At 45.6% G+C, this 26,857-nt stretch overlaps 1 protein-coding gene across 3 annotated transcripts in view; it reads right to left on the reverse strand.

Annotated features, from left to right (window-relative positions):
* Positions 1–456: 456 nt before the first annotated feature.
* Positions 457–26,857, reverse strand: part of Sema6a (semaphorin 6A) — a 124,966-nt gene continuing 98,565 nt past the window's right edge. For 2 of the 3 annotated variants that reach the window (XM_038331513.2, XM_038331515.2), the window contains 2 exons: positions 25,759–25,923; positions 457–4,719 (listed from right to left, as the gene is read on the reverse strand). In XM_038331513.2, coding sequence (XP_038187441.1) covers positions 3,518–4,719; positions 25,759–25,923 — 1,367 coding nt within the window. In that variant the 3' untranslated portion in view covers positions 457–3,517. The remainder of the gene's footprint in view (positions 4,720–25,758; positions 25,924–26,857) is intronic. The other variant, XM_038331514.2, reaches the window with a different exon arrangement.

Consider the following 26,857-nt stretch of genomic DNA (forward strand, 5'->3'; position numbering starts at 1 on the left):
CCTTATCCATATGTAAGTGGGCTGAAGTCACATCTGTGCAAGGATCTATTTTTAGTGGACCCTCCATGCTAAAATCCTAGCCTTGATCTTCTATCAAGTCTACCGTAAATGTTTGATGATGAACCAACCCATAAAAAGAAAGCGCATGAAATGAGCAGAGGGAGTCAGTGCGTGTTTTGCCTTTTAATTACAGAGGCTTCTGCTAAAATCCTGCTCCAGGCTGGGTGCAGGCAGAGAAAACACATCAATAAGTTGGGTGGAGGGAGCAGGGGAGGATACTGCAAAACAAATATGTTTAACTACATTTGTACTGCAGACACCAGGTAGAGCTGGAAGAAAGAGAATCGTATCCTAAAAGGGCAGAGGGCAGGAGAGTGGCAAAAAAAAAAAAAAAAAAAAAAAAAAGAAAAGAAAGAAAATTGAAGACATAAACAGAAGCATTCAGGACACAAAAGATAACGTAGAACAGTCTGGTTTTATTACTCATGAGTAATAAAGAGCCCCCTCCTTGCTTTTTCTTTCTTCTCCCCTTTCTTTGTCATTCTTTTCTTCTTTTTTTTCACAACATACATTATTAAACTGTGGATCAGATGTTAGGGTGTGTGGAGACGGAAGGGAAACTGGTGACATCACAATAGTTTGTACAACTGTACAACCGATGTATGTCTGAGTTCGTTGCGTCTACGGTGTCTAGCCAAAGCAAAAGGTGGAAAGCAAAGGCACACTCAGGTTTGTGGATAAGCCCCCAGCACAAGGTGAGGGCAGAAAAGGAGAGGGGCACTTAAATGCTAAAGACCAGCTCAATACATATGGTTCTGCGGGGTGAACACGGACAAGCTTGGGCTGTGGGATGCAGGGATGTGGGTTTTGACGCAGGTCTCCTTAACACAGCTGAGGCAATGATGCCCATTACCTGGGTGAGGCAATACTCCTGGGAATCAAACACCGGTGACAAGGTCACAGGATGACTGGCACCCATCACCTTTCTGATGTTTGTATTTGCAGAGAAAAGGCAAGGGAGAGGACAGAATCTGCTTCCAGAAAGTCTTCGTGTTTTCAGGGCACAATGGTTATAGGTCAGGAACAATGACTCCACTAAAGGACAAAATAAAACCCAATGACGTCATCTGTACCCCCGAACAACAGCCTCACTGATTTGCCAAGGGACTCTTGGGACAAAGGGCTGTGCACCTGTCTTCAGCTGTACGCTCCGGGCTCCAGGCGACTGCTCTGATTGTAGACACAACACAGTAAGTAACCAATTCAAATTGGTCTTTGTCAATCTTTTTTTTTTTTTCTGAAAGTTTATTATTTTATTTTTAAGACACACTAAGTCCAGACCAAATTGGAAAAAGAAAGAGACGAAGAGACCACCGAATGAACTGTTTATATGAAAACAATGCTCATGGTTTACAGTGTGCGGACAATTCTTTTGTTTGTAATGGAGTAAACAAAGGTTCCTTCTGTGTGCTTTAGCAAAAGAAAAACAAGGGGGGGAAAATAAACCACACACACACTACCTGCTCCCAACCCTCTACAAACAACAAACAGGTAAAGGAATTAAAAACAAAACAGGACGAAACAAAAGAACCTTTGCCCCAGAGAAAGGATGTTGCGGCATCCATTGTGGTTTGCCTTGTATTTGGGGGTACCCATTAATCGCAGCAGGGACCAGCCTGCCCCATCTATTTCTGTTTTCTCTGTGCACTGCACGGGTGTGCTGAAGGCACAGCTTGCGGACTCCTCCCATTTGCCTCCCCAACCACGGCAGCAAGTTCTTCAGTCAGTGGACAAGGCAGAAATGACGGCTGGGAGGGACTTCAGTCCCTTCTCTGCTGGCTCAGGAGGATGTCACCATTTTGAAATGATCTGGGAATATAAGGGGAGCAGAGCGCTCTGGGAAAGGGGTTTGCCACCCACAACACTGGGGGGTCCATGCTTGCAGCACAGCCAAGGGTGGTTGGAGTTGGCACAACTGAAGGCATTGTGAACTGGAAGGTGTGACCCAGCCTTCGGCATTACGACCATCACTACTGCGTTCCTTTTCCATTTGCTTGATCCAGTCTTCCAGAGGGCTGAGTGAAGGGTGGGGCTTAAATAAATATCTGCATTTATTTCAAGTAGGAAGAAAAAAAGGGTTGATCATAACGACAGTTTACAATTGTGTACAACTCAGGGTGTAAGGCACAAATTTACATGTGGAAAACAGGCTATTCACAGATGTAACCCACGAAACACCCGTGTGATCAAATCATTAATTTATGCAAGGTAGCAGCCAGCATATTAATTAGTTCACACAGTTTGTGGATTTTTGTTTGCTGTCTCACATGCAAGGTGAAATGAGATGGGGGCGGGGGCTTCACAAGCTGGTGCCATCCTGACAGTGGGAGCCTCAGACAAAGCCATGTTTTCGGCAATGGGGCATAGGTGGCATTCGAAACATATCTGTCCCAGTAAGTAGTTAGGATCTGGAAGGATTTTTAAACTGTTTTTTTTTTCTTGGCCAGTGATCCAACTGCCAAATTAACTAGGAGATTTAAATAAATATTCCCCTCTTAGCACTGCTCTTTAGCTACTGACCCGATCGTCTAAACACAAAGCTCAGAATTCCAGCTCCAACTTACTCAGTGAATTTATTGTAAAAATAAAGAAACTCAATTATTCCAGTTAATGGATTTCACGTTAAATAGTTTAACTTTCCACGGGTTTCTGCAGAGCTGTTCATACGGTGGCATTGGGAAGAGTCTTTTCCTTAAGGAAAAAGAAACGGGTGAACAATAAATAAGAGTTACTTGCGTTAACGGTCACGTTATTCATTAAAAGCGAAGAGGAGCAGAAATCTATGACATCGTTGCCCAACATGGCATTTACCTGCTATAACAAAGTTGTAACACTGGTGGGCATTTCACAGTATCTGCGCATAGTAAACTTCTGCCATTGTTAAAGTCTGAGTTAGAATTATCAATGAATTCTTTAAGTTTTTTGTTTTTGTTTTTTTTTTTTAATTTTCTTGGTTTTTTTTATTTTTTATTTTTTGGAAAATGTGTTTGTGTTTTAAAGTTTCGAACGCTTAACCCAGTTTGGTAACGTCCCGTGAGGCCAGGGACGAAATGTGGTTGTTGTTCACCCCTGCGTGTGCGTGGATGTGTGTGGTTGTGTGTGTGGTGCGCGCATGTGAGTGTGGGGTGTGCATGTGTGTTCATGTGACGATGGGGTGCGATGTGCTTTTGGCTCATGTTCTTGACGATACTGAAGTCTCTTGTGAGTCCGACCTGCTGTCCGATGTGGGGGAGTGTGAAGAGATAATAATGGAGGTGGCTGTTGCTAACCCTTCACCAAACCACGTGGCCTGATTTTCAAGAGGGTCCCTGCGTCCCAGGGAGGAGGACCCAGCGTCCTCAACTCCTCCAGGGCCATCTTGGTCGGGTGGATACTCGAGGCAGTGGAGACCTTGCTGAGCTGGATGTCTGCCTCCGCCTCGTCTGATGCTTCGACGCCTGGCCCCCAACCCCAGGGATTATGTACACGCATCATTGGGCTTCATGGATGTGGAAAGGGGAGTAAAGGAGGGTTTGGGGGGTACGTCTGGCTTTAGCGAGGGGGTGCGCTTCAGCCCTGACCTCGTCAGTGAGTTGTAGGCATTGAGGCTGGGCTGCCTCGAAACACTCACGGCCTGGCCAGGGGGCTGGGGGCTGTGCACCTGAATGGAGTCTACCCGCTGCGGGGCGGGAGGCGGGTTGTCTCCCCGGCCAAAGCTCTGGTTCCTGGAGAGGTGGGAGGAATTGGAGGAGTTAGTATTGTTTCTTTTGAGAGTGGTGGACTGGTGGCTTCTCGTGAGTGAGTTCGTGGGGTAGCTCCTCTTATACTCAAGCCCGTAGGAGGAGGAGTGGTGCATTTCCAACCGCTTGCTGAGGCCGGTCTGCGACAGTGAGGCTCCCGGGGGGCCTAGGGAGGCCTCGCGCTGTGGAACTTTGGGGGGCAGGCTGTCCAGGTTCTCCACAAGGTTCACCCCGTGGTTGGGACTCTTGCTGCTCAGATGCTCTTTGATGGTCTTATACTCCAGGGTGGCGGCCTGGTCCTCCAGAGCCATCTGAGCCACCACCTCACTCATTTTGGGCTGATCCACATACTCATGCTGGTAGCCCTGCTGCGTGATGGGCAGGACCACCACGCTGGGGATGTGGCTTGGGGAGGCCCGAAGGGGGAGGTCCGTGGGAATCACAGGGGAGCCCATAGGGGGCATGTCCTTGGTGCAGGCATTGATGAGGTTCTGGTTCCTCTCCCACTCGCGGCTGCCGCGGTTGGGCTTCCGCTTCTGCTGCAGCGTCGGGGTGGATTCTGGCGTGGGCAGGGCGGTGAGGTCTAGGTGGTGCTGATCAGCTTTGATCAGCATCTTGGCCGTGTTGCTAGGCGTGGCCAGCTTGCCGTTGTGCATGAGTGGCGTGAGGATGGCCTCGGGCTTTGGGTCTTTGGACTGGGTGTCCCCAAAGAGACCACTGAGCTTGGTGACACTGCTCATAGATCCCCGACGCGAGTGGGTGAGCTCTTTCTCTTTGCGCTGCACTACCGCCACATCTTTGCGCCGGTGATCGCACACACAATACACGGTGATGCCTGAGAAGACGGCCCCCATGACAAAAGCCAGAATGACTGCAATGGCCAAGAGGGTGACAGGAACGAGCTGATCGTTGCTTTTGAGGTAACTTTCCCGAATCACTCCTGTAATAGACACCGCACATGGCATTAAGAAACAAACCAACAAACAAACAAACAAAAAAAAAATCATACTGTGAGGCTTATTGGTATTCGGCAATCACACTGTTAATTAATAACAAAAATAAGTGACAACAGCACCTCTGCATAGCTTGTCTTCAGGGTACAGCTTGCCAAACATTAACTAATTAATCCTCCCTGCCCCTGTACCACCCCAGCCAGCCCTGGGCCATATTTAAATTAATTTTATTTGCTGTCCTCTTGGTGGCTTTCATTCTCTCTGGCACGCGATATTTCAACTTCTTTCTAAGGACGACGGCAGGTTCAAAATTTATTTATCTGTCTTTTCCTTTTGATCTTTTGCACCTTTTATAGAATTAGAATAAATGAGCTACTCTGAGTCAGGAAGAAGTGGCGACGATTTTATGCATGTTAAATGAACAAATCACATAACAATCCCGGCTTCCCACTCAGTCTTTTCTGTGGACTGCCTGTGACAACAGGGGCTGCTGTCTGGAGAAAGGCATGCTTGCTTCTGAAGCGACGAGAAAGGGTTTATGTCACCACAGTGAAAAATAGCTCAAGCTCACAGGTTACAATATTTACACTTATTTTGCATCAAAAAGGAAAACCTCCGCACTCAATTTCAGGTAAATATGCGGCAGAACGGAAAGAATATTTAAATCAGGGGCCCCGCTGCCGGCTTGTAGAGTGTCAGTTCCCATTATTACTCTTAGGGTTTTGCTGTCACCACGAGATTCTTCAGCAGAGCTGATCTTGTCGATTTCATAAAAATTCAGTGGCTACCCCCGCCTATTATCTTCTACTACATTAACCAAGAAGCCTCGTTTCTGGGAAAAAAAAAAAAAAGTTGTCTTTTCTATCCTGCTTAATCAGCCACCAAGCTGAGCGGCTCTAATCAAATGCAAAAACACTAAAGCTTTTATTTTTTTAATACCAAGTGTGAACAGACACCACAACCCTCAGATCCTAAGTGCATGATGCCGGTAGCTAAAAAAATAAAAATAAAATCTCCAAGACTTCCATCCCTGCCTCTGGAGACTGAAAGAACACGAATACATTAGAGGCACCGCATGAGGAAATGTAAACACTGTTCCTATTATGGAAAGACGGCAAGACAGAAAATGTACCTCGTCTGGTCTCTGGAGACACATTTTTCACCTGCTAAATCAACTCTTTCTGGAATATGTTTAATGTATTTTGCTGGCGAGTGTAAGTGGCATTGAATTAAATGAAATGAAAATCTATCCACCCCCAAACTCATCCCACTCATCCCTTAAACTTCTGCTGATTGTCGCTGTTAATGTTTGAAATGTCGCAGCCCCGACCTAGAAGAGACACAGCTCTGTCGGGAGGGGGGTTTCTACTGAAATATTTTGATTCCTAAAGTGACGGTTTAGAAACCCAGAGCACCTAACTGGAAGATCACGCTTCTCTCCCTAGCATCCTCTTCGATTCTGACATCACCGGGGCTTGCTGGGGGTGGGGCGGGGCTGACTGCACTGTGACAAAGGATTGTGACTTCCAGTGGGAGTAAACAGAAGTAGCAAACACCTTTTAAGAGGCAAAAATGTTATGATTAAACATACACCCACGGTGATGAGGGGTCGAGGTACCCCACAGAAAACAAGTGGAAGATGGAAAGCCATTGAATAATTTCCTAAGGTGGCACTTCTCAAATATTTCCAGACTTATCTTTAGGAGCTTTTTAAGGAGTAAAAGCCAAAAAAGGGAAGGAGGGGAAAACACACACACACACACACAAACCAGCAAGGAAATGTGGTTCTAACTCACACATTATATGTGTGGTGCTCCCCAGATGATGGGGTGTCTTGAATTCAAATGCTTTAATACCTACACCTGAAAGAAAATGTGAACATTTCTCCCTAAAATTTGCATTTTCTTGTTGTTGTGTTAAAGTAGCAACCGATTTTCCTTCAATTTTGGCTGTATATGGAATTCTACTGCACACATTCTTGACTTCCTACACATAACTGCACAAAGGAATGTGCACACCTGTGAAGAAAATGCCTTCCTTCTTTCTCATTGATGTGGTGAGCTCCACGGTTCTAGCCATGGCGAGACTTCCATCCATAGAAGGTGGTGGGTGGACGGTCTCACCACAGCGGACGTTTCCGAGAGTCCCTTTAGGTGCTCATATTTAGTGGGCATTATCTTCCCAAGAAGCGTCTAATTATTAGAGGAAGCTGCCTACAATGGAATTCAGTGTTCTAGAACTTAAATAAATGGCTCTTTGTCTAGATTCTCGCCCTTCCTCCTGCTGCGACTCTTTAATACAGTTCTTCATGTCGTGGTGACCCCCAACTGTTGTCATTTCAGAACTGTAATTTTGCTACTGCTGTGGGTTGTAATGTAAATACGTGACACGTAGAATGGTCTTGGGCGACCCTTGTTATGACCTCAAAGGGGTCATAACCCACAGGTTGAGAACGTCTGGTTTAGAAGGTACAAGAACTAAAGCTGAGTGTTGAGACCAGATATCAAAAGAACTCCCCATTTAACATCTTCCCCCCAAACGACACAATCACCAGGTGCAGTGTGTTTTCTTCCATGACAGCAAGCTTGGTGATGAGTGAGAGGAACACAAAGATGCTGCTCCCTTCACCACGTAAGTCTAGATGGGCAAACTAGTGAGTTAGAAGGCTAGTCCCAGGAAACAATGGTCTTTGTTCTGAAGACTTGCAAACCAGAAAGCCATCTTCTAGCCAGAGCATCCTAACTAGCCATGTGCCGTTAGTCACACATCTCTGCAACCACACAACCCGTATACAAAGCGCCACTGTGCCAGCCCCTCCTTCTGCAGGTTGTCCTTTTATAAGAAGAGGGTTGGTGGTCTCTCATCTCAAAATAAGTTCAACCCCTACCAGCCAGCCCCTTGCCTGTTGGGATGACCTCCCCACCATGCAGGGAGCGTGACTTCAGTACAATAAGGCTAGAATAATTCATTTACTTCATGGGAGGTCTGTGCAATTACTACATTTATCCATTGCTTCTTATCCATAATTTCAGCTCCTAATACTCTTCTGGGTCGAAAGGTCTTTAGTTGTCTGATGCTCATAGAAACCACTTACTCTTTCACCAGCAAAGACATTTTTAGCTGATGACCTTTGAGTTCAGATTCCTGGTTGTTAACAAGTCAGGTAGGATATGACGTCTCGGGAAAATGGTGTGACGATTTTCTCATTTTGCTGTGTAAACAGTACCAAAACCAAAACCAAACAAAAACATTTCTGTATCTCTTCATCTTTTAGGTGACTAAAGCCAGGAGTTGGAGTGAGACTCTTTGCTCATCTGTTTAGACAAATTCAGAAACCCTAAGCTCCATGGTCAAACCAGATCAGATATTAAATAGAAAGTGAAGCTGGGAAAGGGGATTTTATTTTTGGAAATATCTTCCAAACTTAAAGATTTCGGTGTATGGGCTGGAGAGATGGCTCAGAGGTTAACAGCACTGGCTGCTCTTCCAGAGGTCCTGAGTTCAATTCCCAGCAACCACATGGTGGCTCACAACCATCTGTACTGAGATCTGGCGCCCTCCTCTGGCGTGGGGGCATACAACGAGGCAGAATGTTGTATACATAATAAATAAATCTTTAAAAAAAAAAGATATCGGTGTATATCATGAAAATCAATAAAGGAGTATTCATGGCAATGAATTAACTTCGCAATCTAGCCATGTTGAAGGGTCTGGGGGGTGCTGATTCAAGCAGCACTATATAAGACCTCAAAGGGTCTGGATCATGGCTCCTCACCCATGACATGACTGATGACATTTTTTTTCTTTCTTTCTTTCTTTCTTTCTTTCTTTCTTTCTTTCTTTCTTTCTTTCTTTCTTTCTTTTTTGTTTTTTTGTTTTTCGAGACAGGGTTTCTCTGCAGCTTTTTTTAAGAGCCTGTCCTGGAACTAGCTCTTGTAGACCAGGCTGGCCTCGAACTCACAGAGATCCGCCTGCCTCTGCCTCCCGAGTGCTGGGATTAAAGGTGTGCGCCACCACCGCCCGGCTTGACTGATGACATTTTGGAGAGTGGCTTAATACCTTAGTTTTCCATCTCCAATGTGGAGTCAACACTAAATGTCAGAAGAACCCACAAAACGTAAGTAAGCAGTGGGTTGGTTGTTCTCTGAGGACGGAAAGTCACAGCAACTGAGTCTACCAGTTATCCCTCTCCCCAGGGAGGTGGGCAGACACATCCTTCCTGCTCTGTATGCTGTCCAAATGTGGCCAAAAAGATGAGAGGAGACTCAAGGCAATACAAGAGAATGTTTTTATTTGGGGATAGCTTGTAAAACCCTAATTTTGAAATAATTAAAACAGAGCTAAAAAATGTTGGGCAAACCCCAGCAAGGACAGTGAGGTGCCCTGTGAACTAACAATTCCATTCTCAGCTCCTTGAAACAGTTACTGTGCTATTTGCACTTGTCACCTTGGCCTTCCCTAGGACTCAGACTTATGTAGTTTAATAAGTGACTATGGAACATATGGGTTTTCAGTACATTAGGGACATTTTAAAATACATTTCTAAACCTTGAGATACATCTTCGAAGTGACTGTATAACCTTGATTTGGAAGTCTGAGAAAGAAACGATCTTCAATTTTGATCATTTTGATAGTAACAACCATCAGACAAATAAAGAGAGAGAGAGAGCTCTATCTATAAAGTTACCCAGGCATTTGCTCAAAACAATAAGAGGAGAAACTATAATAAATAAGAAATTGGCTCTGGGATAATTCCAAAGGAGCCTATGAGGGTGACAGGGTGATTTGTGTCAACTGATGCTCCAGTGAGATTGTTTAATTTGAAACAAATGAATCTCTGCAAAGGGCGAAGGACCAGAGGCTGGAGCTGAAATGAACATCCATTGCTTTGGCTACTGCATGGAAACCTGAAGACATGACAGTCTCACCTGCCCAAGTGCCTCCACATGCCAGGAGGAAAAGAATAGACTTCTCCACTCTGGGCCAGTGACATGCTTTCTATCCATCCCTGGGACCTCTGTTCTCATCAGTTGAAAGTAGGGCATTAGGAATGAAAACAGCATCTGAAAAATGCTTTGCATTGATTCATTAACCACCAGCTATTTCTCACCAGTCACAAGGTGCTAAGTGGGTCTTCATTTCCACCTTCCTACTGCAGGAAGCAAGGAGCACAAAGGCATACGGAGCTCTCTGAAACCACGCCTTAAATCGGCAGAACTAAGGAAGGTAGATTCTCTGTGCTTTTTTCTTTTTTGAAGGGGAGTTTTCGGATTGCCTGGAGGCCTCAGTAAGGGAATTGGAGGCCAAAGCAATGAAGGAAAGATTATGAATGATACTGCCCCCAGGCTCTGCAACACATGATTCAAAATCAGAGCAATTATAGATTGTAAAATCAAAAGGAGCCCGATACAGTTCTGAATTGTCCCATAATGACCTTGCACATGAATTCTGAAATGTCAGAAGCCCAGTCCTCTGCTTAGTAGAGTGGCTTTGGTAGGTAGCTCTGCTTATGATTCCTCTATGCCTGCCTCTCCTGTGCACCAGGCTCTAGGACAACATAGTCCAGACAGGGTGCTATCTCCTAACTTGGGTTAGGCTGAGATTCTCTTGAGGTCTTTCTTTCCATTCTCCTGATATTAGCACCTTTGTGGCTGCCTTTATCAGACATTTCCTGCGCAGTGCTGGGAGGCGTGACTGAGGCACAAGCCAGGAAGAAGACAGACCTTGCCCTTAACTCCACTCGAAGTATAGAAATAAAACAGCCTACTCCAAGGCTGACCAAAGCTGTAACAAGATGAAATTGAGCTGAGCCTTAAAGACATGTAGAGCTATAGAAATGCAGGGGAAAAAATGGGGCAAATGAAAGGTCACAGCTGTATTCAGCAATAGGGAAGATGCTAACTCCCTTCTGATCCCTTGCACTTCAGTGTGGCCCATCCTGCCACACTGTACTTTGGTACTGGAGTTTCATAGACTTTTGCCCCCTCTGTCTGGGAACTTCTCCCACCTTCTCACACACGTGGCTCCATTATTAGCGTCTGATTTCAGATGGAGAAGAACTCCTCACATTGGGCACGTACTACCTTCTACATGTAATCTGGGGCTATGCTCCTCTCTCCTGTAATCATCACTGGCAAGATGCACCCTTGATGCGCATCTTCCTAAGCAAGGCTGGCCTAAGAGAAATGAATTCATCCCTTAGTCCTGGAAGAACAATGTCCAACAGGGATCTGTTGAACTGACTGTAAACAAATGCTTGGGTGAAGGAATACAGCTGGAGGAGTACAAGGCAAATAGAAGCGACAAGCGTTTGGGAGAAGGATTTGAACAGCCTTTAATGACTACAGAAAGGTGTTTAGAAAATCTGGCAGTCTTAGAAGGAAAGTTCTTTCCTCTTGTCAAGGGAAGCTGACTCTAAGCTTGCTTTGTTTTATATTGAATTCATTACTGAAAAACTTCTGGCTTACGAAGAAACCATAGCCAAAAGCATCAAAAGCACAGCTATCATATCATCATCATCATCATCATCATCATCATCATTCCTTTTAAAAATTAAAACGCTCTGTCTTCAAGTGTACCTATTACCTGCCACTTACGCAGAGACCTGGGAGATACCATAGGACCGATCAGAACAGACAAAGAGACAAAAGCAGTTCTGCTTATTAAGCTAAAAACCTGATCCCGCTCCAACCCCTCCAATGACCTCTCCTGATCTAAGATGCAGGCAGCCGGGAAACTCGAAATGGTTAAGTGAGTACTTTAGCCTCTCACCCTCGTTCAGTGGGCTGCCTGTTTGGGAGCTGCGGTGGTGTGATGGATGTGTCTGTCTCCATAGCGAAGTGATTAATAGGCATCTGTGTAGAGCGGACCCGGGGACCACAAAGACAACAAAGCTTTTCTCTGTCCTTTAGAGAAATATGCAAAGGCAAAAAGGAGGATGGACATTTCCTCCATCGTCGAGCCAGAGGGGGTTTGTGTTGGGTATAAGAACTAAGAACGATGGCAACCCCCCAAAAAAAGCCCCAGAGTTGAATCCCCTAAAAATAGACTCTCGGCTCTGCTTTATAGTAAGACAAGCCTGCAATTTCCTTGAAATCCTCATAACAACTTGAGTGAATAGAATCTAACAACCCAATTTTTCTTGTTTGAAAATCTTATTGCAACAAACTGCCAGGCTCAGAGCCCTCCAAGGCAATCTGAATGAATGGACCAAGTGAGAGCCAGCAGTACCAGGGCTAACCACACAGAGCCCACTGTAATCCCCACGAAGAGAGAGAAGCAAGCAGCAGGAAAGCCTCAACTGCAGACAATCTCTCCTCGGGGCCACACCCCAGCCCGTAGGGATGACCACGCTGAAAATGAAATGGGAGCTTTCTGTGGTTATCTTGGCAGGAAACCGTGTTCTTCTTGTCCTAGGGCCTAACGTTAACCAGATGGTTTGGGGTAGACTGAAAATGCCAGCAGCCCTGGAATTGGGCTCAGAATTTATAACTCAAACTTTCCTTTTATTTCATCCCCCTCCCCTGGCGTGATACAGATTAGGCATCGGGAGGAGCGGCAGTCTTCGAGATGTCTCAAGTTAGTGACTCATCACGCCTGAATATGGGCAGCCTGCTATCCTGGCTAGATAGTAGTTAGGACTCACACATTGAACCGGTGCTTGCTGCGGTTGACTGCGGATGAACCCGCTGCCAGTTCTATCACTTCTGAAATGGATACAATTTTGGCTGGGATGCCTTCATGGGAAGCGAAAGGAGAGCAAGCGTAAAACTCATTCAGCTTCATTTTTCCTGAGAATGCCGCCTTCATTTTCCCGGGTGCTTGGTTCACGCATCCTCTGAGGCTCTGCTGTCTTAGACGTCAGCTTGCCAGTGGGACTGCCCATTTAGACAGTAGACTAGTGTCTTTGTCAGATAGATAGTCACAGTAGAATAATTTTTAAAGCCATGCCTTAGAATGTTGGTTTCTGGGCTCATGCCTTAGAAGTTATTGTCTCTATAAGTCTAGCAATGATTTTAGATTTAAAAGTTTTTTGCACAAAATTAATTTTATTATTCTAATCGTGTGTGTGTGTGTGAATAGGGGTATGTATGTACACATTCATCCTGGGGTCAGTGGAAGGTAAAGGCATTAGATTTCCACTTCGAGCTAGAGTTCTGAGCAGTGTGAAGCTGTCTGATGTGGGTGTTGGGAACTGAACTCTGGTCCTCTGAAGAGCTGTATATACTCTTAACAGCTGAGCCATCTCTTCAGCTCCATTTGCACAATTTTCAAGGTTTATTTTCCTGCCCTACGGTTTTCTTTCTAAGGGAGATTGTGATCTTTAACATCTACACGATCCCTGAAATCAGACCAACCGTCTCATCCTGTCTTCTTCCTCTGCCTTAAAATGAAGCATCAGAAAGTGAAAGGGGGGCTGGTCTCCTTATAACACTGGGAAATTCAGGCAATTCTTTGTTTGGATTATGTGTAGGGCTTTGAGTTTTCTCAACAAGATAAACATAAATCAGAGGGGAGAAGTCTGCCTTAATATATCCCAGCCTCCGAGAGGAAACCGAGAGGCGGCACCTAAGAACATTAGCTATGAGGCCTTACAGACCTGGGTTCGAGCTGTGGTTCTATGAGTTACCACTGTGTGGCCTGTGGGCATGTCTCTCCATTAGCCCCAGCAACATGGGCTGGAAGATGAGGGATACTGGAAGGATGAAATGGGCTAAGCAGATGAACACATGGAGAGCATTTGGCCTGTTGAGGAAACACGCAACAGCAGTATTTCCAGAATTCCGGATGAGTTGCCTGCCTTGAATAGGGTCCGAGATAGAGTACTGTAGAGCACACTTTGGTGCAACCCAACTGTATTAGTTAAAAGTGGAGAGATACAAGATGAAAATATACAGCCCCGAGTCTTGGCAAATGGGCGTCCAAGAGACCCCCTCAGCAACTTGAACAGTGTCATGAGTCAGTAACACCCAGCATCAGTACCACCTTGAACTTGTTAAAGACACAACTTTTCAGGTCTAGCCTAGGCTTTCCTCTGTATCAGATCTCAACTGGGTCTGACACTGGTCATTCTTGAATTCACTAACATTTCTGAACCTTGCCTGAAATGTCATCAGCAATGTTTTAGAAAACAAATCTACATGATGTAGCTCTGAAGCCCTACTGCAGACATATCCGAGGCAATGGATTTCCAAAAATGGTTTATGAAAAACGTAAGTAGAGGAACCAAGTGTGCTTTGAACACTTGGTGTTCAAAGTGCCAATCTTTAGGTTATATGTGCCATTTATTTACTCTGATTAACACTAATGTTCTGACCAAGAATACAAAAGTGATGCTATTTCATTAGAAAATAACCAAATCTATTGTATCTTTTCCTTACATGAGTTTCTCTCATCTTTTCAAAGGTTTACCTTTAGTATTTTTATTCACATGTATGTGTCTGGGGGGCATGTACATTTAAATACCTATGAAAATATTACATGTGCTTTAAATTATGCCACCACAGTCATAACACCACATAAAACCACCCAATTGTTAGTCCCATGGCTCCTGGGAAGATGCCCGTGGCCTCTAGTGGCCCTAACATGAAGACATGATGTTCCCATGTTATTGATCGGAATTACATAACTCGGATGTGTCCCAGATTGGATCAGCCCAGGTATGCCTGATTCTCAGGGGCAGAAGAGGATAATGTTTCTGGGTGTCCAGAATCGAGTAAAGTCGCCTCCTTTAATGGGCCACATCTAGCAGCACCCCAAATCAGCTCCTTAAACTCTACCCATGACCACATTGCTTGGGTCATGTAAAAGAATCGTTTCCTCTACGTGACTAGACACAAGAAAAAGAACCCAGGAAGGCTCTCTGTCCTTATATTTTTTCAGCTGGAAAGAAGGAGCCTGCGTTCATGTTTCATTCCAATGCTAAGGTACAGCTTTATGATACCAAAAATGCCCAGCATGGCAGTGCACTCAATGGCCCTTGGCACCTCGGGTCTGTTAAGGGGAACCGGATCTGAAAACCCATAGAAACGTATGACATTTTAAGTTACATTAAACTTCTGTTGTGTGCTTTTAAATCACAAAGTGCAAGGCCAATCAGCACTTGGGGTGTATTTATTACCCTAACAAATGTCAGATGATTGTGTCCAGTGTTATCCATTATTTATGAATAACAAGAGGCTAAAGGAGACTGCAAATGACATACTTTAATATGTCTAAAAGGTTAGGCATAATACAGTTTATAGCCCTATAAATTTCTTGACACCATTTTCCCCTCTGAATAAAGCATTGTCAGTGGCTGTCCACGTGGAACTCCTATTATTTCCATACCATTCATAATAACCGCCTCTGACTCCACTGAGGCAATGTTAGGCACATGCTTGATAAGAAACACATCTGTGTGAAAATGTGAACTTTAAAAATTCCAATTACTCCCTTAAAAATGAACCGCTTCACGCAGATAGCTCCCAAGCTGTAGACGTATAAGAGATTAAGAGATACTAATTGAAGATGACCAACCTTCACATTGTCTGTAATGGGCTGTCTGGCACCGATGAAGGTCCCATCTAACGTGCGCCCAGTGTATGTGAGTTGACCCACCTACGTTTCAGAAACTCGCTTCAGGGCCTTGCTGAGGTTTAAAGAGCTAAATACATTTACATCTGATAAAGTTCGTGGGGCTGCTGACAGTCCATGCAGCAGTCTGTGCTCTTTGCAGATCTTTGCTATGACTCTGAACAGCCTGGATCTTCCCGGTACCAACAGAAGAGCGCAGGCTTTCGTGTCTTTTCTCTCTGGGACAGTGGTGTGTGCTATACATTTGGGGACAAGCCCTACAGAACCTGAGGTCATTCTCATGTGTACCTAGGCAAAGAGAAGCCCTCCTTAGGAAATCACCCATTTGACTCGGCCCTCTGCAGACCAGGCTGCCTTCAGAACAAGGAGGGCTGCAAAGTGAGCTGCCTTAAAAGCCTTAAAACTAACAAACTACACCAAACTAGGCAATGAGGAGGTGCTGAAAGCCAGAGAGCATTGTTTTCCTATCCATACAGGGGACCCAAACTCTGAAATTGACTCTTCACAATTTCATTAGGAAGACACAACGGAATCTAAGGGAACAGAGTGCAGTTGAATCAATTAAAGAGCAAGCGCGTAGCTGCTCCAGATGTTCCGTTAATAAGATCATGCCTAGCCTGGTCCCTGGAGTCCTTGAAAGTTCCATTAAGCTGTCAGAAAACTTTGTCATTGTGTGCTGTGTTTGCACAGAAGATGGGAAGAGAGTGGGAAAAAAACAAAAGGAGAGAGTGCGGGGAAGGGTGGGGTAAAGTGTCGTGTCGGGAACCGTAGGGCCTGAGAACACAGATACGGAGGAAAGGCAAGAAGAACAATCAGACGGCGAATTTCGTTTCTTTAAAATACCGCGGCTCAAGCTGCTGTTTTGAGTAAAAGCTTAAGCTTCCCTAATCTTAATTTAAGACCTTCATTTTGGAAGAAAAATGAATGGTATGTGGAAAACGGGGTTTAGTGGGTGTCTCTAGAAAATTCCAATATTGGTGTACTGATTCAAGCAGGCAGGGAGATGAAATAGCTTTCGCATGGCTGACATTTAACTTTTTTTCCCTCTCTACCCTTTCCACAATAATCTCATCAAGACCTTAGATGAATTCAGCTGGTTGTCAAGAGGATAGAAAATTAATTAGATCAGATCTACATCCTTGCCTGCACAGCCGAAGGAACAATTGCACGGTCTGCATAGGATTCTCAGCCCGAGCGTCCTCCTTGACAAACGTACCCAGAAAACTCCACATCTCCCACCCCAAGGCCCAGGCGTTAACTGTCCACAGCACCATTTTCCTGGGTCCTCCGATACCCCAAGTAGACTCGCTTTCTGGTAGTTGTTGAATACTATTCCCTACTATTCCAAAGCTAAAGGATAGCACACTGGATTACATTTTCACTTTTTTCTTAGCCTCTCATGACTTCAAGTTCTGTCATGGGTAAAACATTCCACACCACATATTCCGGTGCCTCACTCAAAGGCCAGAGAAGCTCTAGTTTGGAGTTCTGCTTGCCAAGGCTTTACCTGGAGCCAAGCGCTTACACTGGCAAGGAGCATCTACCAGGAAAATGTCAGGAATAAGCAGTAACAGACATGTTAGGACCAAACGTGATATAGAAATCCCTCCCGCAAATTCATAGAATATTTGTAATCCAGAGTTGCATGTGATCAAACATTGCATCATTGGCTAATCTACCTTAGTCTTCCCTTCCTTTTCTTCGGTCTCTGTCTCCTGCCCCCGCTGCCTGTCAGAAAAGCTGAGACAACTTAGCATGCCCCTTAGGGCACATGCTCTTATTTGATCCCAGCTCACATTCCAGGCCTTTATATTCTTGCTCACGTTCGTCACCCCACGTGACATGCCTCTTAGTGACTCACTCAGTGCGTGAAGAACTCTGTGACTTGTCCCTTCAATTTGTTCTCCTCACAAAAATTCTTTCCCTTCTTCCGTTACTGACATCCAACATTTCCTTCAATGCTTTCCAAGGCTTTTCCCTAGTCTACCCTACTGGGAGGCAGCCATGGCCTGTCTTTACCCCACCAGGACTCTGTCTTCCCTTTCATCCTTGACTTCTCTTGCATGGGCTTCCCTCTGTCTCACTGGAAACCAGCTGTGACTCTCACCGCTAATGGTGCACTGCTTCTGTGCAGACTCCTGTCAAAGGCTGTATCTTCCCTGCACAGTGGGGGCGTACACCTTTAATCCCAGCACTCAAGAGGAAGAGGCAGATGGATCTCTGAGTTCGAGGACAGCCTGGTCTACAAGAGCTAGTTCCAGGACAGCAGGGGCAACACAAAGAAACCCTATCCTGAAAAAACCAAAACCAAAACAAAATCTGTATCTTTAAATCCAGTACAAGACTTAACATCTGCACATGGATACTTGGTGAATGAATAAACAGAGTAATGCTTCTATGTTTTTCCTTTGTTTGGTTGGTTTTTGGAGTGTGTGTGTGTGTGTGTGTGTGTGTGTGTGTGTGTGTGTGTGTGCTTGGGAAGGCCAGAGGACAGCCTTAGGTGTCATTCCTCAGGATGTCATCCATCTATTGTGTGTGTACAAACACACATGTCCAGTGCTAGGGTTACAGGTACAAGCCACCATGTCTAACTGTCTATGTGGTTTCTTTCTTTTCTTTTCTTTTTAAAAAGATTTATGTATACAACATTCTGCCTCCATGTATGCCTGAACACCAGAGGAGGGCGCCAGATCTCAATACAGATGGTTGTGAGCCACCATGTGGTTGCTGGAGTTGAACTCAGGACCTCTGGAAGAGCAGCCAGTGCTCTTAACCTCTGAGCCATTCCTCCAGCCCCGCCATGTGGTTTCTAAGGACTGGAATTCGTGTTCTCAGGCTTTTCCGCCCTTACACTTTAACGACTGAGCTTCCTCACAGCCCTAAGAAAGTTGTCATTTGGTCTTTCTTTGTGCCTAAGGCTCTTGTCACCACTACAGAACCATGATTTTCTAGCGCTTTCTCAGTCTCAGTCCCCCCAAACAAACAAACACGAAAGTGAGACCAAACACCTGTGGGGATCATATGACAGCTGACGAAAACTTCCATGCTAGACAAGCTTTAAAACACGAGGTTATTAACTGTCCTGCTTGGCAGCAATTCTTTTTAAGAACCTTCCTCAGATAACAGCGCTAATTAGAACAACTTTCAGTGGGTGTCTATTACCAATGCCATGTTTCTGATGGATATGAAAATTCTAGTTTTCTAAAATCAAATGTGATAAAACTATCAGAAGAATTTTTTCTTTTCCTTTTTGTGTGTGTGTGTGTGTGTTTCTCTGTGTAGCCCTGGCTGTCCTAGAACTTGCTTTATAGACCAGGCTGGCCTTGAACACTGTGATCCGCCTGTTTCTGCCTCCCAAGTACTGGAATCAAAGGCTTGGGCCACAATGCCTGGCTACAGAAGGAACTTTTAAACTGAGTTTCTCTTATATAGTTTATTCTAAATTTCCAAGTGTGGTCCAGAGGCCAGTTCCGAGACCAGCTCTCAGATCTCTTTGAATAAGTCACCAGCAGTGCTTCCTGAAGGGAAACATGGTATATTTACGCTACTTAGTTTTTTTTTTTTTTTTTTTTTTTTTTGACAACTTGACCTAAGCTAGAGTCACCTGGAAAGAGGGAAGCTCAATTGAAGAACCACTCCCATTTGATTGGTCAGTGAGTAGGGCCAATCCTGGGCAGGTGGTCCTGGTTTATATAGAAACGGCAGCCATGGGGAGAAAGCCAGTAAGCACCATTCCTCCATGGTTCCTGCCTCTGCTCCTACTGTGTTCCTGCCTTGACTTCCCTCAACATGGACTGTTATTGGGATGTGTAAGCCAAGAGAGGGCTTCTCTCCCCAAGCTGCCTTTGGTCATGAGGGCTATCACAGCAGCAGAAAGCAAACCAGGACCCTGCAGCTGTTACCTTCAGACACAGAGTGATGCTTCGGAGAAAGCACATCGCATGAGGTGTCCAGGATAAACCAATAGGGTTCAGGTAGAAAAAAATAGACAAGATACTTGGCTAAGTACAAGCCTGGATAAATAGTGGTGCTTTAAGAGAAACGTTTGTCTCGTGCAATATTTGTCCTACACTTACACTAGAAGCATCGGTTTTATCTATTTAAAAATAGTATTTAAGTATATCTGAAGTTCAAATTTATCTGAGCATGTTGTATATTATCAAGCAACCCTCCTTTTCTACTTTCTAACAATGTATTTCCAAGGCTCTAAGACTCCCACGATCATTTGAGAATTTCTAAAATTGTTGTTGTTGTTGTTGTTGTGTGTGTACATATGCTGGTGCCATAGCATGCACACACAGGTCAGGGGACAATTTGTGATTGCCAGTTCTCTCCTTCCATCCTGTGGGGTCCCCGAGATCATACTCGGGTCCTCAGGGATTGACCCACTGAGCTATTTCACCAGCCCACGGACACTCCTGATACAGACTTGAAAGGTTTGGAGGTTAGAACAGCTTGACGGAGTTATATAAAATGGTATTAAATCTTTATAGGGCAGACACAGTACAACTTACACTCAGAAATGCTAGCCTCTTAAGAGTTTCCTTTTCCTCACCACCAGTAGCAGCTCGTGTAGCATTTTCCCATGAACAGGGCAGGATGCCTTCCTTCTAAGGCCCCAGAGAGGAAGAAATGAATTCTGCTCAAAGGCCAGCCCGCCCTCTCAGTCGCCTTGCTCTGACCACCATGTTTTTCTTATTTTGAACTTCAGGTTGCCAAGTGGAGGGAAGGGCCTCTTGCGCCTCCCACCACCGGACCCACAAGACAGCAGCCTTTTCTCAGGAAGTTTCCTGGAGACCAGTCATGCTCCATGATCGCACCTGAAGATGACTGTGATGCTATAGGCAAACTGTAAAGCTTGTTTTTAAACATTTCAGAGGAAGCTCCCGCTAGTCAAGAAGTCAGTGTTCACAACATTTTAGATAGAAATCCTGTAGCTGACGCTCCTGTTTCCTCCTTTCCTGCTTTGGCGATCTGTTACTGCTACGATATTGGCACTGAAGGAAAACGGGCTGGGCCACAGCATCCATGGGAGCGCCATGCGCTTGCTGTTTGCAGTCAGGGCCCGTAGCTGTTCCCAGAGTTGACTGCCATGTGTCTTCATCTGGCTCCTAGAGGCCATGCTGACCACGTAGGCCTTTCGCCACTTTTGTTCCTACTTGTGCTTCCTATGTCTGGCAGCTGGGTTTGCCTTCGACAGCAGGTGCGTGTGTCTGTCTTGCTCAGCCCAGAAGACACCTCAATGGCACCCAAAACTGCACTACAGAATCAGTGATTAATTTTTCCTAAGGCATCCCAGAAAACATTTTTGTTAAGGGTGTTACTGAAGAAAGAACACAAAACATCTGGCTTAAGTCAAGAAGAGGCCTCTGTTTTCTCACATATTACTATCACGCAGAACAATGCTTGTGATATAAATCACTTGTATATAATTTGATAAGAGCCAATAAATTATTTTTTCTTCTTGGGAAAACAGGCATGCTTCAGAATACCAAATCAGGTAAGTTTTAAGCACTGATGAGTAATATAATTATAACTGGCCCTGTGCTCAGTGGTTCAGTGCATGACACCAGGTGCATGAGTTCCTCAGTCTGTTGGTGCCTCAGGCCTGGTTCTGAAGGTCTGGGACTCGCAGCGTGAGTGGAAGAAAAGGGAAGAAGGGTCAGTGTGTGTATTTTCAGGACGGGAATACACGTGACAGCCCTGAAGAAGCAGAGGTGGCTGGAGGAAAGCTTTCTCTCAGGACACAGTGTGGATAAAAACTGCTGCCTTCCAGTCTAGGGAACGCACGGCTGATGGGGAAAAAAAATCATGATAGGTGCTTATAGGCTACAGAGGCGAATTTCCTTATAGCCAAAACCCATCTGTCTTTAAATTTATTCTCTTCCCCAACTTCAAAGCTTGGTTTTGGACAGAAGTGAGAGGAGCACAGGGTTGTTGATTTTAACAATGACTCTCGTTCACTTGGCTTTGAAGTACCCAGACAGCTCAGAGCTTGGAAGTCATCAAGCCTCCTTCCAAGTACCAAGGGCGGTGTTCTTGGTAGCAGTTTCATCCTTACTGGACTCTTCCAGTCCCTCTCGGCCAGCATTACCCAAACATTAGTAGGTCAGGGACTACGTCTACAGCTCCAGCCACAGCGACAAGTCTCACCATATGACTAACTTAGTAGTATATCTATGACGTCTGCTATCCCTCCTTCTTTAACAGTTGCTTTAAATTAGCTTTAACAACATATTTCTCATGGAGAATTTACATTACCGGTATCTATTTATAAGACGACTGTCACTTTTTATGGACAGAAAGTCAACTTAAAATTATTAATGGAAAGCAAAACAATATTCATTCTAGTTAAGTCCGGCTGCAAGATAAGCTCCATTCTAAAGCCTGCTGTTCACTCTTGGCTACACAGGGATGTCCACTAGTTTAGGACACTATTGGCGATAAAGCACCGAGTGGAGACTATTCCCTGACATAAGAAAGAGAGGGCACAAATTCCCTCCATATCACTGGCTATTCCTGAAGGCCACAATGTCCCCGCATCACCTAAAGCATCCACATTCCATGTAAAATGCCACATATCTCACTTGAAGGGAATGCTGTCAAAGGTTATTATGATTATAATGCATTAAGAAAATAAGAAATTGGCAATAAAGAGAATTATTGACAAACTCTAATTCATGTAGCTGCATTCAGGACGGGCATAAAAACATGGGCAATCCACTCACCATCCCAATAGACTTCAGAAGTCTTAGTAGATACTTAGTTCCCAAACTAATTACACACTGACTACAATACTGTCTACGGCTACTATTCATTTTATCTTAATTTAAATGCTGCTTGTACACCTTCCCCGGTCTACAGTGAGCAGTGACCATCTCTTTTGGACTAAGCGTGACCAGGTGGTAGCATCACACTCTCTCAGCTTCCTGAAAGGGATAAGCATGCAACGATGCTGAGATTTCTCATCCCACGAGAACATCTACTTTCCTGGTTGCCATCTCATCTGCTTTCCGAGGACTCATGAGAGCAGCACAGTGAAGTCTGAAGAGGGGGCGTTCTCTCCTGCTCATGACTTCTCTCGTATCTGCCAAGAGCAGGCTTGGGGCTGACATTCATGTCTGTGGCCCTCCGCAGCCCTGGCAGCCTTGCACCTGCCCAGCTGCCTGCTGTATCTTTTAGCTCTCTTGGGGATCCAGCTTTATACCACTCCTAATTTCAGTAGGAGAAAGGGGATACAACAGTGGCCATTCTCCTCCCCCAAGTTTATCTAATTAAAAAAAAAGAAAGTTCTTACTTCTTTTGTGGTGGGGAGGCGTGATGGAGAGTAAACAGACCTAAAAATAAGTTGGGCTCCTTCTTTTCTTTCTATGTAATCAGAGCCCCTTTGAAACTACCCATTACCACTTCAATGGTTATTGGGTGAATACATAATATATATTTTTAGATGCGGCAAAAACCAAGAAAGAAGTAGTCAGGCTGCATCTAATTTATCAAGTTGGTGATTGAAAGGCTGGCCTGAGAGACTCCAGATATCTAAGGGACCCAGAGATAAAACAGTGGTTGGTTGTGAATCCAGGGCTTGGAAAATATCGGGCATTTTTAAAGAAAAGAATGAAGTCAAGAGACGTTAGACAAGGCCAGTAGGGTAATGAAAAGGAAGGCCAGTTACCGAGAGAGAAAATTACTTCATTTTCTATGCTAATGGATCATTGTGCTTCGCAGGTTTTCCGCTCACGATTTGTTAGTGGGATGGTATATCCACACAGCTCCTGGATGCCACTCACAGTATAGAAGGAAAGAGCCTTGGAACATTCCACGGGGGGGAGGGGGGGGCAGGGGGTGGGCAGAGGGCTTGGGTCTACTATTTCGAAAGGGGAGGCTAAGAGCAATGGTAGCAGAAGGGGGTTAAGACTGCAAGGTGAGGACAGGGCTGTGACAGAGGAGCAGGATGCACAGGGTTAAACCAAGACCAAAGACGTGTGACAAGGAAAGGAAAGAAAAAGCAGCAAGCATACTCTGGAAATGTGTTCGGGAGGGTGGGGTGAGCAAAGAACGGGCTTGGCCCGGGGTTCAGTCAGTGGCTGTGCAGAGCTAAGCCAGTGGGCTTACCCTGCTCACTGACGCTTTCTCACTGGCTCCAATAAAAGGGCCCTGGGCACTTGACTCCTCCTCAGATGCTGGTCAGTGGACACGGTTTCTGCCCCGTGGAGAAATGTGAAGCGTGGTGGAAACAATTCCAGAGTATCTGACTGCGAAAGCTGGAGCACACATGTGCCACATTCCCATGAGACAGTCAGCCCAGTGAAGAGCGCCCGCAGAGGCCCTCAGGAAACCCAGACGAGTACAGCATCCAGCGGATGCCGAACACAAGGATGCGACGTCATTGAAGCGCTCACATCAGGAGATGAAAGGAAGGCGGGAAGACCACAGGTTGGGTCAGGCTGAGGGACATCGTAGTGATTCAGAGAAGGGACAGGACTTTTCCAACAGAGAAACATCGTCACCAAGTCACGCCACACAGTGCTTGGCCAAACAAAACGGAAGTTGGAAACAAATCATGAACAGCAAACAGAATGGTCATTCAGAGAAAAAGGGGAGAATCGAAAAGAAAAAAAGAAAAAGAAAAATCATAAAAATCATGGTACAGGGAACATTAAGCTGTCATTTCAGCTTCTGCGTAACAACTCATTGACATTGCCCCATCAATCAGAGACCGCAGCTGTCCAAGATCAAACTCAGGTTTGATGGGGCAAGGCAAGGAGGTTGGTCATAGCACAAGAACAGCAACTGTGTTAAACACCCATGCAATCACCTCTGCCACCATTGTCTGACACTCTGCAGGCTGCTTCCAGCTTCCTCGGCGTTCAGAAGAAGACTCGGGAGAGTGAGCAATGCCGAGTTTTAAAACAATCTGTCAAAGTGCTAATTGGACTCCTTCAGAGCCTCCATTCCTTAGGGGAGTTGATGAATAGAGAAAACCCATGCTGCCCCTCTCAGGGAAAAGCAGAGAAAATGACTGCAACCCAGGCCTGACCAGAAAGACTTCTTTCTAGTGTAGCAGGTAAAAACTGGGCAAAGTAAGTTGTCCCCTACTTGAGACTACAGTCAGGGATGACGTATCTGAGGTCTGAAGCCACACACAAATAATGGCACATGCTGGGGCCTGTGGTATGTCGGGCCGCTTTCCCTTCATTGAATACTTTCTTAGGCTGGTAAGGACAGATCCCTCTAACTTAAAGAGGCTGGAGAGACAAAACCAGCTTTGTTCTTTAAATAGATTTGAGGTGGGACAGATGAAGAAACGGAAGTCTATAGAATAATAAAAGCAGCAAGGAAGAACAGGATAAAAGGGCCATCTTTACCATTTGGGCTCAGGAACTAGGGCAAGAGAGTGCACGGTGCTTACAGGATAAAAGCAGATTAAATATATATAAAGAATTAGCATGGGAGTCTGTCCAGAAAGGAATACACCCAAAATGGGGAAATCTGAATGCCAAAAACTACAGGAGAAGGCATGACCCAGATGTTCCTCCAAGGGTCCCCGTGAACTCCTTGACCCTCAAAACTCCAACCCCAACTTGGATGGAACTCTTGAAAACACATAGAAGCAAACAGTTCTGGATAGGGAGAGATGGCTCAGCAACATAACTGGGCTTTTGAGCTTTGCTTTACAAGGCTGTTCTGGGGATAAGCAAAGGTCTCTCTGATTGCAGCTGCAGCTGAGGTAGGATGTGTTAGCAGAAGCAGCAAACAGCTAGGGAAGACATGCTATTTCCTGTCTGGAGGCCAGTACAGAGAGCAAAGGAGAATTCAGGACAGTTCACAGGTGGAGCTCCCTTCCTTTTAGCGAGGCTGCCTTTCCGCTGCAAAAGCAGAGCCATTCTGCTTGGTTCAATAACAAATTTTTGTTTCAGTTCTTGTCCTCCAAGGGTGGTTATAGTAGCCTGAGAACCACAGGCCTGTTCAGTCAGCTCTGTGAGAGAGGGGACAGAGCTAGCAGGAGGGAAAAGACCTCGCCCTTCTTCCTCAAGTCACTGACTAGCTGGCTTTTATTTCCATGGTTTCCACTTGCCAAAGCCTGAACAGCTTTCCAAGCCATTACGGTGGGGAAAGAGGATTAAAAAATGCATAGCATCAAACTAGGAGGACTTCAGAGGAGTGGCAAGGGATCTGAGGAGCATTGGCTCCGGGTCAGCCTATGCCTCTTCTGGAGAGGAAGCCTTGAGGATGTGCTATCTGTGTGGCTTCTCCCAAGGTCAGGGGACAACTGGGGACTGAGCCTGGCTCAAGGGCTAGGTTGCAGTCTTTTCTGAGATGCTTTCAATGGAGGGACACAGGAGGTTCCAAACGCTGCTAGGATTCGGCTGGAAGCAGGTGCACAGTCCTCCCCTTTCCCCCCCCCCCCCCCCCCCCCCCCCCCAGATGAAGAGGTACTTCCAAGGCCTTACCCTTCTTGTCCTGGTGGTTATGTGAGGACACAGCCCCCAAAGGGTCTGTGCTGCCGGGTGCCTCGAGCAGGTCGTTCCAGTCCAGCATGCCTCCCCTAGACTCATACCCCTCTCGGGATGCCGAATCTGACGTGGTGGTGCTGGGCAGGAGGGAACTGGAGTGTCCTGTTTTCATCACAGATACAGTTAGGGAGACATCATTGCACACTGCATTCCCTTTGCTCAGAGGCCAGGAGACAGGACACCCATGATGACCTTGAAGCCAAGGGCATACCTTGGCAATGACAGGCTTGCTGGTAGGGGTGGACTGCTCTGTGCTAGGCAGAAGATCCTCTGAACCTGCAGTTAAAGCCTGAAAGGCCAGAGACTGTCTCCGCCACAAGCTTACCCTGTCCTTTATTACACGACAGGGACAGTGACCCCTCCCAGCCTTGGGAAGATAAAATAGCACAGTAGTGAAAGTGTCACAGTGCCTGATCCCTAGAGGCTCAAGACAGACTAATGTCCCTCCCTAGAAGGCTTCCTATGGCAGCATGAAAGACACTGCAGGAACATGGCTTGCGACTGATGGGGCAGCGGCGATCGTGGACGGCCTTTCCCATTACAAATAGCTGAGGCTATCTCAAGCCCTTCCCAGCAAGGCTCCACAGTGCATCTAGTGTTCAGTTTCAGCTCAACCTCATGGGCATTCCCCATTCTGGGAGATGCTCTCTCCCCCAAGGGATCCACTCCCATGTCTTTGGCTATGGAAGCCGCCTCCTCTGCTCCTCTCCTTGTTGTTATGGATGCACCTTCTGCATCTAAAACTGGTTTCTGAGTTTCATAACTCAGTTTTATAACTCAGACTGTTTTTGTGGCCTCACCGATGAGAAGGTTAAACTAGAAAAAAGGTAGATTTCTATCTCGGATGTGGCCCAGCATCGGAGAGTGCCAGAAGACAGGAGTGACTGGGAGTCATGGCAGACACCCTAGATATTTCCTGTGAGCACATTTAGAAGTCCACCCTCCGCCTTGTCACAAGATAAAAGTGCAGATTGTATCGGATCCTCTCAGCTGTCAAAATGATTTAAAGGCGCCTGATTAGCCATCCTCTCTGGTA

The sequence above is a fragment of the Arvicola amphibius genome, chromosome 5 (genome assembly GCF_903992535.2).
Source record: "Arvicola amphibius chromosome 5, mArvAmp1.2, whole genome shotgun sequence".
NCBI lineage: Eukaryota > Metazoa > Chordata > Mammalia > Rodentia > Cricetidae > Arvicola > Arvicola amphibius.